The sequence below is a fragment of the Emydura macquarii genome, unplaced genomic scaffold (genome assembly GCF_026122565.2).
Source record: "Emydura macquarii macquarii isolate MOO-44397 ecotype Brisbane River unplaced genomic scaffold, CSIRO-AGI_Emac_v2 contig_2417, whole genome shotgun sequence".
In the NCBI taxonomy this organism is placed as follows: Eukaryota; Metazoa; Chordata; order Testudines; family Chelidae; genus Emydura; species Emydura macquarii.
This window is the reverse complement of record NW_027132554.1, coordinates 24,962-46,556: the sequence shown is the minus strand read 5'-3', so window position 1 is coordinate 46,556 and position 21,595 is coordinate 24,962. Positions and strand designations below refer to the sequence as shown.

The window sequence follows — 21,595 nt, the reverse complement described above, 5'->3', positions numbered from 1 at the left end:
CTTTTCCTGTGTGATTTAGGAATGGCTCAGGGAGCATTCACGCAATCTACCTGGCTGTGGGGCTCCACGTGTTGTCATGCTGCGTGATAACAGCGCCTGGAAAGGTTTGCTGCTTGTCACTAGTAAAGCATTGTGAGAGACAGCCCAGGCTGGAGAGTTAAGGGGACACAGTGATAACCCAGTTCCAGGTTGCACACTGGGGACCCTGTCACAGTGGATTTGTAACTTTGAGGGTTTTTTAACACTCCATCCACCAGGTTTAGTCATTTTACATCATGTTGTGCAAAAATGGGTCAGCACCCGGAGAAACTTTGCTGTGCAAGAACAATCTATAACACTGTCTCCTGAAGGAGATTCAGGCGTATTAAACGGAGGCGTTACTATGGATTTGATACTGTGAAAATCTCTCAGCAGAACTTGCGAAGAGCCACAATGGAGAAACTAGCCACACAATTGAGAAATTGAGCATTACGAGGTGGAGATTGCATGTGTGCTTTATTGCTTATACAGAGCCCCAAGTGATGACATTCTAAAGAAGAGAAGGGGAAGCGGAGTGGAGCTGCCATTGCAGAGACCCGCACCAGCCATGGGGAGAGCTGCCCTGCAAACCCTCATCGCTTTACTGTGTGTAACTGCAGCGGTTTGTGCCACTAAAGATACCTGCCCAGGTGAGTGCGAAACAAACCTTGCTAGCATTTCTTACAGATGTTATAACACTCCCTTTCTCCCACTCTATGTGTCTCTTGCCTATACAGATTCTAATCTTTTTGGGGGTAGGAACTGATCCTTACTTTGTGTCTGTACAGTGCAGTAGGGTCTTGACCTTGATTGAGGTCTGTAGGCATCATTGTAGAAGCAATGATCAATAATAATTAACAATGGTTCTAATTAAGTGATACCATGCAAACGTAGCAACCCTTAGATTCATCCTCAGTAACTAGCTCTGTCCTTTCCTTACAATTATTTTGTCAAGAGTAAATACACATGGAGGAAAAAAGCATTTTGCAAATTTATTTTAAAGCTTCCAACTTCCCTCTGTTGCTGCTGGTCTCTTGTATGACCAGACTTGGGAGGGTGGAGGGGATAAGGCAGAACTCTGGAACTGTCACATTACAGGAGTGCTTTAGAAAAAACTGGTATTCTTTGCTGAAGTCATTTTCAGTATCCTCCCAGATTTACTCCTTTAGCACACATTTTTGCTTTGGATAATCCATATAAAAGCATGTTGATGCCATGTATTCGTCCCTGTCAAGCCACTCCACATGCTCTCCAACACAGCAATGCTTTGCATTGGGAGCCAGTTTCTCAAAGACTGCTGGGAACACTGGAATGCATATGGAGTTGAGTGCTGGCAGAATTCTGTTTGTGTCAAAATTCACAAGTGCGTGTTCACACACACACACACACACACTCTACAACTACTACAACTACTACAGTGTTACATTTAAATCCCAGTAAAGGTCTGAATATTTTCATTGTTGTTGTTTTCAATGTAGAATCTCCATTTCCTAGTTTGCCCTATTGTGCCCTGCTGCACCGGTGCCATTCAGGGTCACTCCTGCTTTGCAGTTAATAATAATCCGAATTAAAAACGTTTGTTTATAAGGTGTTTGGATCCACAGAGCCTACCACATACAGATCTAAAGAAAATTATTTCTAAAAGCATCCCTGACCAGTAACCAAATAGATAGTAGCTAATAAAAAAAAATCCTCAAAATATTGCATCAACCTCATAAAAACCCTGCCACAAATATAAATTAAAAGGAACCAAAATATTTGATTATACCTGTACCTAGAAATTAGTGAGTTTAAAACACAAATCCTCATCATGGCAATTTCAAAAGGATGTAGCTTCCTAGCAGATCAAGCAACATCTGGATTATCTCTAGCCAAATTCTTAAGGTGGTCTGTCAAATGAATTAGGTTCCTATATCATCTTCGTGATTGTTTTAAATAGCATTCTCTTAATTCCTAAGATGGAGGGTGACTCTGTGTATGTTTACAGCCAACAAATCTGTTGATTGTGATTCAGAGTTTGATTCTTGTCTGAAATTTGTGGACTATTACAGCTCCTGTTACTCTTTCAAGTGTCATTTACTGCTTTATTTCTTTTTCTAGATGTAAAAGTAGTGGGTCTCAGTGGTTCCGAGAAACTTGCCATTCTCCAAGGATGCCCTGGGATTCCTGGAGCTGCAGGTCCCAAAGGAGAACCTGGAGCTGCAGGAATGAAAGGTATGTTCCCAATTGCTGAATGAGAATCACCTTTCTGGTGGGAAGGTAGAAATATTGAATTACTTATGTAAAAAATGTTCAGCCTTTGGAGATCCATGCAAGATTCCATCTAAGGAAAAGCTGCCTGAAACTCATTGGTCACGTGACACCTCTGCTATGGGACTGCAGATGTATAACTCGGCTCTGAAAATCTGTTTTCTTTCCATTGTTCACTGTCAGGATAGAGAGAACTGTGTCATGATGCTCCACTCAAGGTCTACATTCTTTTTGTTTGGCAGAATCCAATTTTAAAAAAAAAACTTTTGGGAGGGATACTATTGTTTATTTTAAAGCATTTTTCTATTTTTATCAATTTATATTTTTACAGTTGCAGGAAATTATGGAGGATCAAACAGTTGGAGGCTCAGACAATAATTATTTAATGACAGTAGATACCGAGATTCAAAAAGTTAAAACTTTACAACCATTAAAACACAAACTGGCAACATCACATGTAAAAATATACAAAGTAAATATCTTCAACTCAAACTCTTAAGTTTTCAAGCAGCATTTTTCTTATGTTGTTGATCTTTAAATTTTGCTTATTATCAATGGAAATATTTTTGTCAGTTTCTGTGTGCACAGTGAAATGGACATTTAGTGACATTTACCAATAAAAATCTACCCTTCACAAGCCTAAACATAAACATTTACATATCACTTTGAAAAGGGTGGTGTTCAAGAAGATACCCACTGATGGAAATAGCAAGCATTCAAATCAATCTTTCATTTTGGTCTGGGCAAGGGACACTCAAAGGCCAGACAAAATCATTTTACTTTCAAGTTTTTTTGACAGCCAGCTTGGAATATGTGAGCCCCGTGAGCTCAGTGGGAATTTTGCCTGAGTTAAGACTGTATGGGTGGACTGAAGATGGCAGTTTGCCATGCACTGGAATGATTTTTCTTTTGGTTTAACACTAATATCTACATTTTGGGTTTGGATGGAACCTAGGCTATGTGGGGATTTTCAGAGTGAGTCCTTAAAACAGATTCTCTAATTGTAGCTGTCAAATGTTTAATCTGTGGGATTTTTTTTAAAAAAAATATGTTTTTAGGAGAACGGGGAGCTCAGGGGATCCCTGGAAAAGTGGGACCATCTGGGATGAAAGGTAAAGTAATAAACAGCGAGTTAATTTTTTCTCTCTCTCTGTATGGTACAGTATGTGATTTAAAATACAGTAGAACTTTTCAGACATTCATATCTTCACTTCACGGCATGTTTGCCAAAATCAGAGATGGACTCAAACTGCAAAATTCAAATCTAGGATTAGATTTTAAACACTCCATTGGGAGTGGATTGGATCCAGGTTGATATTTGGGCCATTTGCAAAATGTGAATCTGGATCTAACTTTCATTCCTTTCGCTCCACAAGGTTTAGGGGCATTTGGACCCAGGATTTGAGTGTCTCATTGTAAATCCAGTCTATTGTTGATTGAGATCACTGAGAGAATGAAATATCCATCAATTATAGGTGCATTCTTGCTAAATCTTTCTCTCTATTCATCAGGAGAAAAGGGAGATGCTGGCCGCGCTGGACTGAAAGGTGAGAGAACTCAAATACATCTTGTCACTGATGATCTGTACACTAGCCGTTATTGTACCATTCATGGCAACAGAGAGAATGTGTCCATAACAGTAAAATTTGGAGTATCAAGATACTTCATACCGTCCCAGACAGAACTCTGTCACAGATTCATGGATCATCCCAGCTTGGCTAATATGCTCACAGAGCAGGGCAGTGGGATTTTGCCTTTAACTCCCCACTTTGCACTTTGGGTGCAAAGTTTAAAGCAGTAAGTTTTTTTTTTCCCTACTTAGCATGTAACTGAAAAATCTCAATGCCACATAACGAGAGCGGAATTTCAGCTCAACAAGATTACATGTTAGTTCCAAACTCAGATTATGAGCTCCCTGAACTAGCCAGGGCCGGGCTACCTCTGGCCTCACCACTGTGTAGAATAGGCTAAAAAATAAAAATGTTGTGAACAATTGGGAAATGTAGATCTCCCTCTTCTCCTCCGTTGGCATTTCATGGGGTTCTAAAGACTTGCTTCGTCTTTCTTTTTCTTTTAATATTGTTAATTAAAGAAGTAATCGAAACTGTTATCGAAATGGCGGTTGTTTTTGTTTACTGAAAAACAGGGTATTTGGTAAACAAAAACAAGTCAATGTTCTTGAGACTGTTTTGGATGTTTTCAATTAATAAAAAATGTCACAAAAACGTCATGAAAAAATGTGTGTTACAAATACAGCTCCTGTTAGCCAGGACAGGGCATGTCACAGCTCCAGCCCCGCAACATTTCTGTATAGACTGAGCAATCTAGAAGAACTTCATTATGAATGACCTAACGAGCAGAACCAAGTGGAGGCTCAGTGTGAGGACACTGGTCAGGGGGTTTCCTCTGGTCTGCACTACAGAGTTAGGTTGATGTAAGGCAGTTTATATTGACCTAACTATGTAATCATCTACCCTAGAATGTAGCGTGACTACTGATGTAAGTCTCTCACTAAATCGACTTACTACCTGCACCTCCGCCAGAGGCATAGCGTTTAAGTTGATGTAGTTAGGTTGACCCAGTGTCAATGTAGACACTGTGTTGCTGCCTTTCAGAAACTGACCCACAATGCTCCTGACTGGCAATTCAATCAGTGCAAGCTCTCCTGGTGAGACGAGGAGTGTAGTGTGAACAAGTAAAACCGATTCAATTACTGCGGTGACTTTATGTCGATGTAACTTAGGTCAACTTAATTTTGTAGTGTAGACACGCCCTGAATAACTCGAGGATCTTACCATGTGATCTTTCTTTAGGAGATAAAGGAGCCCCTGGATCCCCAGCAACAGTGGGTAAGAATCTCTGTTCTCAGAACAATGGTGGTAAGCGAAGGGTTTGCTTCCCTTCTCCTTTCTGTCATAGATACTTGTGTAGTTCCCAACTACAGCACGTCACGATCTGTAAAATGGACGTATCCCCACCACTCCCCTGTGAAGCAGAACAGTGCTGTTATCCGCGTTGTACAGATGGGCCCAGGGTCACGCAGACACTTGATAGGAGAGCAGGGACTTAAATTCAGCTCTCCCAAGTTTTAGACTAGCTGTCTAACCTGGTTCCCAACCCATGGCCCGGGGGCCAAAAGTGGCCCACGGGTTTTTTCAACGTGGCTGCTGCAGAAGGGAGCTGCTGACTAAGGACCCAGGCAGAGCGCGGTGCCGCTGGGCTACAAAACCAGTGCAGGCTCCTTGCTGCACCCAAGGGGACGGGAGATCAGTGCTCCCCACCCCTGGCTGTAGCAGGGAGCATGGCAAAGTGCTCTGCCTAGGTCCACAGGTGCTGGGGTCCTGCTGGAGCCAGAGGGCGGGAAGCAGTGATATACCGTCCCCCTGGCTGCAGAAGGGAGCCACTGCCTATGGACCCAGATGGAGCGCATGGGGATATAGGACATGTACAGTTTCCCTGCTGCAGCCAGGGGGACAGGCGATCAGCAAGGAGGCAGCCTCCTAGCTGAACTCCTTCCATCTGGCTGCATGTGGGGGGGAGAAGGCTGGTTGCAGAACAGCCAGGATTTACCATGCTTGAGGAGGGGCAGGACTCTAATTATCAGTGCCTTCTGGTTTGGCCTGCATTTAGCAGGCCACTCACTGTGACTTAGCTGCCGGGCCATGTGCTTCAGTGTGTAGTGACAGTCACTCATCTACACTAGTGCTTTGTCTGCGAGTGTGCGACACACTGTGAGTAATTGTAGGTGTAAAATAGTGAATGTAAAAATGAGCACAGTAGCATCAAAAAGTTTACTGTAAATATGTAGTGATTTGTCGTCCTTCATGGTGTGTGCCTCAATACATTTGTTATTTGTTGTTTGACTGGTGGCTCTTCAGGGTTGTAAAAATGATATTTATGGCCCTCAAGCCAAAAAGGTTGGGAACCACTACACTAGACCATCCTTTCTCTGTTTGCTATTTCCTGCTTCCCCGTATGTTGTACATATGAGAAATCCAGGTCTTATCTCTGTACAGATTTATTGTAACTTAAGTTAAGAGTTGAGAGAGCTCACAGCTAAAGCTGGGGGAGATTTTTTCAAACAAAAATTCTTTTTCACCAAAAACTACAGATTCGGGTCCACCAAAACGTTTTGCGAATTCAGGATTCGCCGAATTGTTCCATTTTGAACCCCTTCCCCTTCACAAAAACTGGGGAAAAGTCAAAACATTTTGTCTGGACATTTTTGAAACAAAAATATTTTGAATTTTCAGTTCAAAATGAGTTTTTGTTTCGAATTCCCTCAATTTTAATGTGTTTTTTAAAGGTAAAAAAATATGAAAACAAAAGGAAACCAAATATTTCATTTGACGTGAAATTAATATTCCTTTTTCAGTTTGCCAAAAAAAATCACCTTTTTTTGTTTTGCCTTTTGTTCTGGGTCAGCTTGAATGTTTTGATTCAGAGGCTGAACTGGAAAAAATGGTTACTTTCTCCCAGTCCATATCTGGGTTGCCGTGGGAGACAGCCATCAAAACGGAAGACAAGGCATGACATGCTATTTCTAAGGACAAAAGGTGACAGAAGAGAACCCCAACAGCTAAAGAAACAGTTTAGGCTTCCTTAGATATCACAAAAAAGTGAAAAAAGGCAAAAATCTCTTTTCTGTTCCTTTTCAAATAACTATTAAGTGTAATTTATAAAGCATTAGTTTAGCACTTGAATGATGAGGAAACCTTCTAACTGCAATTCCTCTGTGTGCAGGAAGGAGCTCACTAACCCTTGTCCAAATAATAGAATAAATGAAGAGCATAATAACCATGTTAGTGTGTGGCCATCCAAGTCTTGCAATAATTGCCAAAAGACCAAGGTTGTAAATTCCTTACAAGTCCCCATGTATGAGGGTTGTGAACTCAGATAACAAGGAGGCTGTTTTTTCTGTGGCCATTTAAATACGTTTTTCTTTCTTAGCTTTGTTCCTATTATGGATGTTTCATGCTGTATGCGGCTGATCTACTCTGCTTTTCAACATATTGAGACATCACTTGTATAGCATCTCTTGCCTTGTCTTGTTCCTTGTTTGTTTCTTTTGTTTAGGAAAGTAATTATTTAAGTGGGGGAATGGGTTTAGCCAGGTTACAAAGAAAAAAACCCAAGCAGACAATGATTGGAAATATAACACGAAGAATCTTGAGCCTTTTTTTCCCCAACACAGATATTCTAAGTAAAGTGTTTTTGGGGGAAAGTAGCGCAAAATGTCAACATTTTGTCAAAAACAATGAAAAACAAATATTCGTTTTCCAATGAAAAATTGAAAACTTTTGATGAAAGCAGATGCTTCCCAGGAAAATTTTCATGTAGTTGAAAACTCAATTTTCTGTTGAAAAATGTTTTCACGGAAAATTTTAGGCCAGTCCTAATCGTAACCTCTTTGTGGCAATGCCCATCTCTTACACATGCATGTACAACATTTAGTGTCAGGACTGGGACATGGGCACTCTGAGCTAGTGGTTAGAGCCGGGGACAGGAGTCAGGAAACAAGTCCAGGGTCACAGCTGGAGTCAGAAAGTGAGCAAAGGAGCAGGGCTGGGGTGGACTGGAGCAGGAGCAATCAGCTGCCTGTATAAGCATTGAGGAGCCAGCAACCTGCTGTTGAGCTTAAATGGGCAGCTATTGAATGTGCTCAGGTGGGCTGGCCAATCAGGTGATTCTGCTTCAGCCCGTCTGGGCTCATTAACCCGCCTGAAGGCTGACCTGCTAGCCGCAAACTCAGCTGAGGGAACTCTGCCCTATGGTTCCTGACATCCAGCACACCAGGGCCTGATCGCAGTGGGGCCGATGGGTACTATTTAATAATAATAATTCATAAGGAAATGCACAAACAATAGATGTAGCAAGTCACTGCTTCCCATGCTGACATCTCCATGGGCCTGTCACTGGTCCCTTTTTCCAACAGCAAATCCATTTGGAGCATCAGGACTTGTAGCTATGGCTATTACTTGAATTTTTGAAGCAGGTACTGTGGAAAGTTGTTACATTTCCTATACTCTGGTACATGCAACCCCATGCAGGGGTGTGCATGCAGAGGTACGCCCCAGCCCCCCAAATCTCTGTGTGTCCTTGCAGCCTGGGAAGGGAGGAAGCAGCAGGGTGGCTGGCTGCCAGCTGAGTTCCTCCTCCCCACACCTCTACAGCTACAGCCTGTTGCTTCTACTTCCCTGCTGCTGGAGTTGCACACATTGCCTCTGTTTCCACCCCCTGACTCATCTCAGCAGGCAGTTTGCAAAGCAGGAAGCCATGCTGGGACTCCAGCAGCAGGGCAGGAGAAGCAGCAGGCTACCTCTCTCCCCGTGATTTCCTGCTGCAGCTGAGATCAGTACAGGTGCTCAAACTGCAGCTCCCGCAATATAAAGGAGAGGCCTGTTCTCTGGGAGGGGACTTCAGTTTTGGAACTTGCTCTGCACTTGGTCCTCCAGAGCCCAGATTTAACTTTCCAGGCATTCTGCAAAACCCATCTTTCACCCTCCTCTTTCTTAAGGAGGGTGTGGGTGGAGATTTATGGGCAGTCCTTTGTCTATGTTTACGTTGGGATTTTTAACTTCTGGGATAAGCAACCGCATCACTGGATGGGTGCCTATATTCTTGCTGGTATTTGTACTACGGTGGTATCTAGGAGTCCTAATCAAGGACCAGGACTCCAGTGTGTTGGGGGTAGAGAAACTCAGAACAGAAAGGGTGGCTCTTTTCCCCAAGGAACTTACGATCTGAGTTTGACCAGAGACAATGGGGGGATACAGACAGACAGTGAACCCCAAGGAAACAAGAAGCCAATAGGGGTCAGCCTGAAAGACAGTGGTCTCAGACTAGAGCTGTAGGTTAACATTTTGAAGAAGGAAAGAAATGTCAAAAAAGAAACAGCAAGAAACTTTGTGTTAAATTGGTCACCAGTGGGCCTCTCACAAGCATTTAAGGGAAATTGATAGCACTATCCCAACCATTTTCCTATTTTGGGCTTGATCCTTTTCCTAGCTAAGTCTGTTGTGGAGCAAATAAAATATATACAAGTCTTTGAACGTATGATTAAATAGCTGCTGGGGGGAGGGGGACTCCTTTTTTCTGCTTTCAGTCCACTTCTGCTGTGTTTCTTTTCCTGCACAGGTGAGAAGCAGCTGGATGATGTACAGTGCAGGAAAGGTGAGTGTTTCCAAGAGTCTCAGCCTATTCAGAGCAGCCCACACATTGTACCTTCAAAGGTGGGTCATGTGGATGGGTCATGCAGTTACACTAGACCTGATCCCAATGAAATTAAGAGACTGCAGGTTTCCCCATGTAACTTGGGCTAATTACCAAAGGTGGCAGGGCTCCAGTTGATTAAACTGATTTATATTCAGATTTGATTTGATTCAGAAAAATCACTTCCTTATGAAGTACAATTGTCTGACAGTCCTTTGAACCCCCACCCCAGACTTCCCTAAATACTCTTGGTCAAATTCTGCTCTCATTTACACTAGTGAAACCCCATTGAAGTAAATGGAGTTGTACAGGGGAACTGAGCAGAATCTGGCTGTGTGTGTGAATTTCTCAATAGTTTTGCAAAATGTGAATGTATGTGTATAAATATATAAGAAGCTCAACTCTGCAGAATAGGAAAATCTATCAAAAGTTATCAGAAAACAATTCCTTTTACTCCAGGAAAGACATTTGCTTTTAAATTCCCCTTCTTCACAGGAGCACGGAACTGCAAGCAGCTTTTAAGCAAAGGGATTACTCTGAGTGGCTGGTACACCATTTTTACCCAGGACTGTGTTGCCGTGACTGTGCTGTGTGACATGGACACTGATGGCGGGGGATGGATTGTAAGTCAGAATAAAGCACAGTTGTTACTCTTTGCCCCATCGCAGCCACTTAGATACTGCATTTTGCTTCCGCAGGTTTTACTTATGTCAGGCCAGATTCCCTCACGCTGGTGCAGGATGATGTAAAGATCATCTCTCTGCCTAATTTAAACCCCTGGAACCTTGTCGAAATGTACCCTGGGTTGCCCTCCTTCAGGAAATTTCATTGCTCCACAGGATCCAAGCCAGCATGGATGGTAGCAAGGCTGTGCTGCTTGGGTTACCCTCACACCACATTTCCTGGGCCAGGGCGGCCACTTTTGGGGCTGCATTGACCATTACAAGTCCCTCGCTGAAGGAGAGGCTGCTGTTTCTTTTTTCCTTGGTTTCCTCTGGCTGCTAGACTTTCTACTCCACGGCCCTCTGTCAGAGTCAATGCATGCAGAAGCTGGCACAGAGCCTGGTTTGGATTTAGCCTGCAGATTTGAATTACACTGAAAAGATTTTGTTTTAGCCCCTTCCACTTCTATTCTGGAAATCATCGTATATATTACATGATGGTGTGGCTTCCTGCAAGTGTTTGATAAGACTGCAGTCGTCAGGAGTAATGTATCTGTCCAGGAAGGGAGGAAAGGAGTATAAGTATTTCTGTGCACTTAGGCCCCGATCTTCAAAGGGATTTAGGTGCCTAACTCCCATTAATTTCAGTGGAAGTTGGTGCCTAAATACCTTTGAGGATTGGGGCGTTAGTGTTCAAACCAATTTCTGGCACTGCAGAGCTGGGTTTTCAAAAGTATTCAGCAGTGGACCAAATCTGCTCCCCCTGCAGTCAAAGTGAATTTCACCATGACATCGGTGAGAATGAATTAGTTTGACACTGAGCCCTCTTAAAAATCCCAGCCACCATAATCTTTTCTCTTACTTGGGTGTAGTGCTGCAGCCAGATCTCGCCTGTGCTTGTGGAAACAGTGGCCATGCTGAATGTACCTCTAACTGCTGGACGGTTTTCACTTTGTATCCCTTTGTTCTTTGGCCTAGGGAAAGTATTAAAAACACACGATTCTGGCAACAGCAGAGCTGTGCGGTTAGTCACACAAGACTAAAGTGGATTTGGCCAGTGTAAATTGGAGTCTGTCCTAAGAAAAGGGGGGAAAAAAAAAAAAAGGGAAATTTGACAGCTTAAGTCCCTTTCGTTTACCTGCAGGTTTTCCAGAAACGGGTGAATGGTTTGGTGGATTTTTTCCGTGACTGGAATTCGTACAAGAGAGGATTCGGCAGTCAGCTGTCAGAATTCTGGCTGGGGAATGACAATATCCACCTGCTGACGTCCCTTGGTGAATAAATCACTGATGCATTTTTTCTTACAGTTCTTTCCAGGAAGCCTTCTTCCACCTCTCCCTTAGCTAAAGAGGGTAGAGTGGTACCTGCTGGTAGAGATGGCTTATGGGCTGTGGGTGGGTAGCCAGGACTCCTGGTTGTAAGCTTGCCTCTGCAACTGAATGCTCTGCGAAACAGTTATCCCATTTGTAAGTAGGGATAATGATGCTGACCATCCTTTGCAAAGCATGCTGACACCCAGAGATGAAATATAATGGGGATTTTGATCCACAGCCTCTGGGAGTCTTTACTTGACTTCAGAGGTCTTTGGATCAGCCCCTAGAAAAATGCTACGTGTTATTTTCCACCGAGTCCTTCCCCACACTCACAGAGTAGCAAGCAGGGGTGAAAGTGCTGTCAAAGACAACTGTCTATTTACAGCCCTGCCGGGAAAGCTATCATAAATAGATCATTCTGCCAGCTCCAATAAGAAATGGGACTAGCAGATTGAAACAGTTAGAAAGCAGCTGTGTATGGAACACATGCACCTAAATCTCCCATGGCCAAGATCCACCAGGAAAGCACTCTAAAGTCTGTGCAGAAACCTTAATGGAATCTGCTGCTCATTTTATTATTAAATTGTTTTGTAACAGGAACCAATGAACTGCGCATTGATCTCAGGGATTTTGAAGACAACCATGTGTTTGCCAAGTACAAGTCATTCAAAATATTAGGGGAGAGTGAGAAATACAAGCTGATCCTTGGAGACTTTCTCGGTGGCACTGCAGGTAGGCTCTGCCTTTGTTTTCTAGTGTTCATAGCAGCTGGAAATCCTGCAAAGTGAAGAAAGATGGATGCTATCTTCTGCCAGAAGCAAAATAAATTACTTCCCATTGGCAAAGCTTCTTTCGGGAATAAGTGCCCTTGAATCATAGCATAGGTCTGGTAACTCTAGACCTAGCCAGTGCATTTTTAAGGGATTTCTGGTCACACATCATACTTTGTAATATTTGCTCTCAGGTCTTCTAGAGCTGTGCATTTGTAGAGGCAACTAAATATTATTTTTAGGAATTCTGAACCTGATAATTTTATCATTGATCTGAAATTCTATGAAGGTCCCATTAAGCGCTGTTTCTTCTTGGGAGCAGAAGTTTGAGCTGGTTTGCCACAGTCACACCTACCTGATCTTGGCTAATGCCTTCAATGTAAACCATCCTTTCCCCCACCCTCCCACCAATTTCCAGAGCAATATTGAAAATGATGGTGATTTTTAAGTACAGTAACCTCATTCAGAGATCATTAGTTCCATTGACACTACATGAGGAGGTTGATAACTCTACATTTTAGGAGGATAAAACCCCAAATACTTCCCTGACCAAAGTTATGGGATTTTTTCCCAAAGCACGTAGGTTAATTGTTTTTATCAAACAGCTTTTTTCCTGGAAAAAAATGATAATTAAAGTACTGTACATACAGATATACTAGGGAACATAGGGTGAATGTATGTCTTTAAGAAAAGCATTATTTTTTCTGAACTTTTACATCCGTGCCTACATTTCACAGTGAGATAACTGTACAGTCAGTACCCACAGTGATAATTTGTTCATATAATCAGTTTGTATAATGTAGTTAGCATAAACCTAGAGTGTGTGCAGAATGCAAATATTAAAAATGTGCAAAAACAATTAATAGGGGTTGATATTATGGGCCAGGTTTGCTGAAGACTTTAGATCCCATTTAGGCATCTAAATAAGTGGCTCAGTCTCCAGGAGAGATCAGCACATTGGGTGCTGAGCACTTATGAAACCTTGGCCCTTATTTTGGTGCTCAAATGGGAGGAGAGGTCTTGAAAATCTGGCACCAGTTGTGGCTGCTGAGCACCCTGGATATTTGACCCTGAGGTCTTTGGAAAATCTGGCCTCATGTAGAAAACGATTCTACGAAAAAGAACGGAAAAGGGTCAGGCCCAGCATATGGAGAACCAAAGTACAACACTAGCCTGCAATGCATGGAAACAACGGCATTTGTGTTTTTCTCCAGGTGATTCTCTATCGGTTCACAAGGGCATGGCCTTTTCAACCAAGGACCGTGACAATGATCAGAGCACAGAGAACTGTGCTACAGCCTTCAAGGGGGCTTGGTGGTACAAAGGATGTCATCACTCCAACCTGAATGGATTTTACTGGCAGAGGAGACAAGAGAAGCATGCTACTGGCATAAACTGGTTGGCAGGGAAAGGTCATGGTTATTCCTACAAGTTCTCTGAAATGAAATTTAGGCCAGTTTAGCCCCATTGGAGGACAGCTGCAGGCTGCTCCCATTGAAGAGAGCATTCTGCTCTGATCAGGCCACAAAGGACTTTTTGTCTACATGACGATTTAGTTCACAGCAAGCCAGGGTGTGAACCTACCACTTGCTAGCCTGCCAGGCACTAACTGTGTGGATGCTCCTGACACACACTAACAGTTTGTTAGTGCACTTTGATCTATGCTGCTTTGAAACAGGGGTAGGTTGAAGCACAGCAATGAACTGTGTGTGTCCATCAGCAGGGGATACACGGACAGTTAAGGCTGGTCTACACTACAGACTTTTGTCGACAACACAGTGGAGGTGTACACACTGAAATGCTCCTCCCACTGATGTAACTCCCCTGCTATGCCGACATCATGAGAAGTGTAGGGCTTATGTCGGTGCAGTTAGGGCAATGCAGTGTCGGTGAAGATACGGTGTTCCTTACATCGGCTGTTGCCTGTCATTCTTGTCAACGTCACAGCTCCAAGCTGGGCAGCTAGAGCCCAGCTGCCTCCTGCTCCGCCGAACAGCTGAGCGGCTGGGAGTGGAACAAAAAGCCCTGGGCGGCTGGATGCCGCCCCTGGTGGGGAACAGGGAGGAGAGAAACCCAGGTGGCTTCCCCCTGCTTCTGATGGGGAACAGGGAGTGGGGGGCAGCCCACTGGGAGCCTGTGGGGCAGCCGGGCTCCTGGCAGAGAGCTGCCAGCGGAGCTGAGAGACCAGGTTCTCAGCTCCCCACACTGCTTCTTCGGTTAGTGGAAGCGCTCCTGGTGAGGACGCGCACCACTGAGCCAAGGAAGGTAATGTGGACATCAGCCACTGCAGGAGTTAATACGGTGGCTGTAAGTCAACCTAACATAGACTTATCTTTGCCGTGTAGACAAGGTCTAAGTGCGTGGCAGGCCTTGTGAGAGGTAGATTCACACCCCAGCTTCCTGCAAACTAAATGTTCACGTACGCAAGCCCATAGATGGTTTTTCTCCATATGTTTATTTTTTTTTAATGTACGTTCTGTGTTTTTGTGGGCAGGGTCTCCCCTGCCTGAGGGTGGGAGATACCCACGTCTTTTTGCAGCCACAATTTTTTACTTGACCATTTCCACCTGCTGCCACCGCTGATAGCACAGCACCTCTTCAGCTAAGTGAGCTGCTTCCTGCACCGACTGGTACACAGATGCAGGAGAGAGATCAGAGTTGTGGAGAGAGTGCTGGCTGGCTCCCTCCTCTTCCTGAGACACAGAGCTTGTCACTTCTGCAATCAAATCAATCTCCAGATACTCAGGGAATGGGAATCCCTAAAATGCTCTAAAAGCCAGGCTTGTGTGCTGTATGGCAGTGTCCTCCACTGCTGCCCTTGCTGATGTGGATGCTGCCATCCCTTGATCGAGGGAACATGTGATGTAACGAGCTTCTGCTCTCCTGGTTGAATCTGTTTTTTAAAAGTTGATTGTTGTTTTCCTCTCACACGTGCTTTCTTATTTTTAGGGACAATTAATATTAATGTGGTTAAGACGAGAGATGGACCCGAGCTTCCAAATCTAGACTTGGATCTGAACTCTTCTCCAAATTTCAGAGATGTTCAATTCTGTGATCCTGGTTTTTGTCCATCTCTAGCTGTGATTTCCCTACTGGGAGAAAAAACAAATGTTTTCTGCTTGGAGAGCAGCTTCCTCTTAATGCAATTAATGTGTACACAGCAAAGGAGCAATTAGGAGTTTGTTTTCTGTGTAATGCACCTTTAAATATCTAGGTGTCTGCAGTCTTGCAAGAGTATCATTTTGTGGTTAGTTCAGGTGTGGGCTGTTAAGGAACAGAGGCACACACTGTGCTCTGTCTCATGGAGACTTGACTTTTGTTCTTTCTTCTCCTATTATTTTCCCTTCACCTAAAATAAAAGCCTTTTAGACTGCAAGTACGGGGCTAGGCTTTGTTCCTGGATAACTCAACAATTAACAATTCAGCTGCGCAACTTGATGGCTTTGGTTCTGTCTAAGCATTTGAGGAGTGTTGTGTGCCTAGCGTAGCCCTGCTGTCCTGTACATCACTGCCCACTGAAAGTCATTAGGGATTTCCCCTTATGAAACATAACTTTCCTTAAGTTGATGAGATGCAATTAGAGCTGTCACACTGTGTTTCACAACACTGGGAAACCCGGGTATGCTGGCTGTGTGGCATTTTGAATATATATGTGGTGGTAGAATAAAACACTGGCTACATACAAAGAGGTTGCACTTTGTTTTTTTCACCTGACCGGGGAAGCTATGAAAATTGCCTTATAAACACACACTGCTCTCCAGGAACAGATGAGACCAAAGCAACCAACTGGCACCATTTACCTTTGCCTATTGCGAAAAGGCCATATTCTTTCAAAACTCACAAGGGGCTGTAAGTGGCCTCCATTTGCATGTGGTGGGCAACTTGTCTAACTCAAGAGAAAAAGACATGCGAGAAAGATTTCATTGTGACTTATTGGTATGACAGGAATACTAAGAGGCCCTAACCAAGATTCAGGGACCTATTGTATGCAACACTGCGGCTAATAATATTTCCTTTCTCCCACCCTTCACTTGACTTGTCTATTTCCATTGTAATATCTTTGGGGCAGGGACTGTCTCCTACTATGGGTATGTACAGCAGCTAACACCATAGGGCTCCAATCTGAGATGAGGTCTCCAAGGACTACTGTCATACAAATAACACTGCACCATTTCAGTACTAGAAACTGGGGCTGGGCAAGAAGGGATGGATCACTCAGTAACTGCCCTGTTCTGTTCACTCCCTCTGAAGTAGATGGCTCTGGCCACTGGTGGAAGACAGGATGCTGTGACCTTTGGTCTGACACTGTATGGCTGTTCTCATGGTCTCTCATTAAATTCACCCAGTCCTGTTCTCCTTGTTCACTCAAAGGTTCCCACAGATGCCAACAGGGGACTTGGAGCGATGAAGAAGTTGGGCTCATTATTTGGGACCCTGTTTTAATGTTCCAGCAAACATGTTCACATGAATTAACTTGGGGAGGAAGGGTTATGATTGGCTCTGTTCAATAATTATTGCATGACAGTGCATTTGCCCTGTGGAAGAAGCAATGGCTGTTAAGCTAGTATTTGAATATTTCCTATCAGACCATTTAATCAACTACAGCTGTGAAGTCTGCAACATAAAAATCTCAGCGGAAACTGCTGAAATGTGGAGAATAGGAAAGAGGCACTGAGCTATCAGAGGAGGAGATTGGTGCTCTATGTCTATTGGATATAAAAGGCTTGTGGAGGTGGACATGCTGAAGCAGAGGGTGGCAATAAGATGAGTGGAGCTGCCATTTCAGAGACGGGCACCATATGGAGAGCTGTCCAGCAAACCCTCATTGCTTTACTCTGCATCACTGCAGGGGTTTGTGCTGCTAAAGACACCTGCCCAGGTGAGTGAGAGACAAATATGTTAGCAACAGTATTTCATACTCTGGTTTTTGCCAACCTGGCGCCTGCAGAACTGGGAACTTTTCCATTCAGCTGCCTTCAACATGTAAGCTCCTGAGGGCCTGGTTATTCTATGTGTCTATAAAGGGCTTTGTCTGCTAATAGTACTATGTAAGTAACAAAAATAACAGCTGCTTTGCGCAAAATTACTTTGTAAAACTTAACCTATATGGCAGAAATGGACAACACAAATGAGTAAAAAAATAGGACATTGTTTTTGCCACCAATTTTGTGCAAACTTTTTCATTTTGTTGTTGAAAATTTTGAAAACGTAGAAGTGTTTTGACCTGCTATCCATTAATTCCCATCTGCTTACCTCTCCAGGTGACTGCTGGAATCTTTGTCTAGAACTCCCATCTCTCTCACATATTGGCACTAAAGCATTTCTCATCTGCACAGGTCTTGTAATGTCCAGTTATTAACACATTCTGGAAAATCTAATCTCAATCTTTCAAACTCGGAGGAATCTGATTAACAGATTACTCAGCTTTTTAAAACTCATGTTTGCTATTGTATTTACAACATAGATCCATTATGGAGCTCTTTCAGGGTTCACGCTCTCTCATTGTTGCACTTTGGACTAAGAATCTAGCATCATATGTAGGGTTTTCTTTTTTAATTCAGCAAGAAATCCTAAAGTTGTGTACAGGATTTAGTAATAGAATCTAGAAGATTAGCGTTGGAAGGGACCTCAGGAGTTCATCTAGTCTAACCCATTGCTCAAATCAATTTTACTCAGACTTATTTCAGGAACATTCCTTTGAAGCAAATGAGTCTTTTCTTGAATAAGGACAGAGTTCAGGATTAACTTTTTTATGGATAAATTAATGTATTATTTCAGAGCAGTATTTCTTTCTAAATTAATTTCCTTATCTTCATGATCATTTTAGGTGCCATACAATTTATGACAAATACCTCAAATTAGGAGGCAATATTCCTATATCACAGCCAAATATTAACCATTTTCTCATTCTGTTCTTCTCTAAAATTTTTGCTTTAATAGAATTAAATGGAGTTGTAAGGTGTGTTCCTTTTTTTTTTTTCCCACTGATGTCACTATTAATATAAAATCTTAAAATTAATTAATATTAAAACTTACAGTAAGAGCAACTATTTTTTAAATGGACTTTTTTACATTTTTCTTCATCAAATGCAGCTATTTGTTCTTCTTCTGCATTTCACTCTTCTTGGACAATGAGAACAGACAAGCCAGTTTCACTTTTGTTTCTCTATAGTCAATTTCATTCGCAGGTTCTCCTGCACTAACTAGCAGTTTGCTGGAATGCTTGGGTTACAAACACTGCAGAGGGAAGCTTACAACAAATACAATCTTTTAACTGATTTTAAAAAATATTTAATACCTCCTTGTGTTTAAAGTTTTGATTTTGCAAAAGCTTAAAGCAAATTAATAATAATAATTTAAAAAATATAAATTTTAGGTTTCAGATATGTGACAAGGTCTCTCAAATGAATGAAAGTGAAGAAAATGATAGTTGTATTTATCGCTAATTCAGATCCCAAAATAAAAGAAATGTCTGGACTCTGATTTGCTGGATTTATCCCTCCAGATTTTTGCAGAACGTTTCAGATCCTGAGAAACTTACAAACATTGTTAATGGATTCATTTCTTTTCCCAAAAGTGAGGCTGGTGGGTCTCAGTGGTTCTGATAAACTGGCTGTTCTCCAAGGCTGTCCTGGGATTGCTGGTGTCCATGACACAAAGGAGATCCAGGAGATGCAGGAATGAGAGGTACAGTCCCTGGAGCAAAACAAGAATCAGGTTGGGATAATGCTGGTATAAATGTGAATTACTTATGTAATACATTCAGACTCTGGTGATTCCCCACAAAACCCTGATACCCAGGTCATATGGCAAAGCTCTCTCATCCTGTGGCTGGTATCATCATAACCCAGTTCTGAACTATTTTCCATTCCCTTTGGAGCATCAGATTGGCAATCATTCCTCTGGTTCTACCCCCATTGCTGTCACCTACTTGCTGTGTGACCATGGGTACTAGCTCGCTGAGCCTTAGTTTCACCCTGTGTATAATAGTGATAATGACTCCCTACCTTATAAGGGTGTTGGGATGTTTATTTCATTGGTATCTGTGAACAGCTCCGAGATCTTAGGCTGAGAGATACTACCAAAGGGGAAATGATCATAGAATCATAGAAATGTAAGGCTGGAAGGGACCTTGAGAAGTCATCTAGACTACCCTCCAGCACTGAGGCAGGATTAAATATACCGGGACTATCCTGACAGGTATTTGTCTAATCTGCTCATAAAAACCTCCAATGACGGGGATTCCAGTGTCTTCCCTTGGAAGCTTATTCCAGTACTTAACTATCCTTATAGTTACAAAGTATTTCCTGATATCTAACCTAAATCTCCCTTGCTGCAATTAACCTGATTTCTACCTGTGCTACTGTCAGTGGTCATAGAGAATCTCACCGTCCTCTTTAGAACCGACCTTAAGAGATTTGAAAACTGTTATCAGATCCTCCCTCTGTCGGCTTTTCTCAAGACTAAACATGACCAGTTTTTAAACCTTTCCTCATAGGTCAGATTTTCTCAACCTTTTATTATTTTTGTTGGTCTCTTCTGGACACTGCAATATGTCCACATCTTTCTTAGTGTGGTGTCCCGAACTGGACACAATATTCTGCCTGTGGTCTCACCGGTGCCAAGTGGAGTGGGACAGTTACCTCCAGTGTCTTACATATGACACGTCTGTTAAATCCCAGAATGATATTGACCTTTTCAGCATTTGCATCACAGTGTTAGCTCATATTCAATTGGTGACCCACTATAACCCCCGGATTCTTTTCAGTAACCTATCACCTAGCCAGCTAGCCCCCATTTTGTAGTTGTGCATTTGATTTTTCCTTCCTAAGTGTAGTACTTTGCACTTGAAACTATTGAATTTCATTTTGTTGATTTCAAACCAATTCTCCAAAGACCTTTGAATCCTAATCTTGTCCCCCAGAGTGCTTGCGACCCTCACAACTTGGTGTTACCTGCAAATGTTATACGCTTGCTCTCCACTGCATTAACCATGTCACTAATAAAAATAACGAGAATCATATATGCTGTATACAGACTAACACGGCTACCCCTCTGGAACTAATGAAAATGCTGACCAATGCCAGACCTACGATAGATCCGGGCAGGATCTCACTCACTATGTCCTGCCACTTTAACAGTGCACCATTGATAACTATGCTTTGAACGTAGTTTTTCCGCCAGTATTCAAACATGATTATCATTCTGAGCCATGCAACTGTTAGCGGTAGCACATAGAAAATGGTTGTTTGCCAAATTAGGTCCCAACTCTGCATCAAGATCTGCTAGTCCTGTTAACTTCAATGGGCCTCCATGCAAGAGTCCATGCTAGTGGATCATAATATAAGATCATGGACTCAGGGAGGTTGATGCAGATACATTATTTGGTTTAGGAAGAGGTGGGTTATTTTATTTTCAGCTTGTGGGGTTTCATTCCCAGTATTTATGATGCCTTGGAAAATATTCAGTCTGAGTTTTCTGTGTTTGTAGAAGAACGGGGAGCTGAGGGGATCCCTGGGAAGGTGGGGCCAGCCAGCTCAAAAAGTAAAGTAACAACAGGCAGAGAACTTTGTTCCTCCATAAATAACAGGAACTTCACTTTTTATAAACACATTAATTAGAGCTATTTGTAAAGCACCCGTCTCTATAATGTCTAGGCACCTAAACCACCATAGCTTCCCTTTGCTGAATATTTGACAACAGAGGGGCCAAATTCTCCTTGGTTTCACCAGTGCAACCCTGTTGTTTATTATCACAACAGAATTTCAGTTCTGATCCACTATCAAGATCACTGACTCTCTAATTAGTCTTTACTATCTTATTTTTTACTCAAGGAGGAAGAGATGCTGCTGGTCTCCCTGGATGAAAAGGTGAGATACCTCAGATGTTTCTTCTCACTGCAGAGCAGGGCACTTTATGATGCTGATCATGGTGATAGAGGGACTAGGAGCTGCATTTTCCTTCCTGTTCCATAGCACAAGCCTGTTGAAGTATGGCTGTGACTGGGTACTAGAGAGGGCAGGACTAGGCCAAGGCATGTTATGTCTGTTTCACAAGTGCCCAGTCAGTCAGAGGAAATAACTGCAGGAATCACATCACATGTGGCTCATACAGCTTCACTCTTTACTTACTTGTTATTATTAGATAAATAAAGAAATAATCTTGTTCCTTTATCGTGAATTTGTATTGCTGTAGTGCCTCCAGGCCCTAGTCATGGATCGGGGCCCGTTAGTCCTAGGCTGGGATATGACAATATCCATCTATTAATGCCTCTTGGTGAAGACATCACTGGTGCATTCTTTTCCTTACAGCATCCTTCTCCACCAAGTTCTGTTCCCACGCCCTGCCCTTGGTTACTGGATATAGAGTT

The 21,595-nt window shown here is 42.7% G+C and overlaps 1 protein-coding gene across 1 annotated transcript; it reads left to right on the top strand.

The window, feature by feature from the left end:
* Positions 1-586: 586 nt before the first annotated feature.
* On the top strand, positions 587-14,640 carry LOC137161934 (ficolin-2-like). Its single transcript, XM_067561425.1, has 10 exons — positions 587-668; positions 2,119-2,232; positions 3,327-3,380; positions 3,780-3,815; positions 5,082-5,117; positions 9,406-9,441; positions 9,976-10,103; positions 11,287-11,416; positions 12,053-12,187; positions 13,440-14,640. The coding sequence occupies exons 1-10, from the start codon at positions 587-589 to the stop codon at positions 13,685-13,687; spliced, it is 999 nt and encodes a 332-aa protein (XP_067417526.1). The 3' UTR covers positions 13,688-14,640.
* The last annotated feature ends 6,955 nt before the right edge of the window (positions 14,641-21,595 follow it).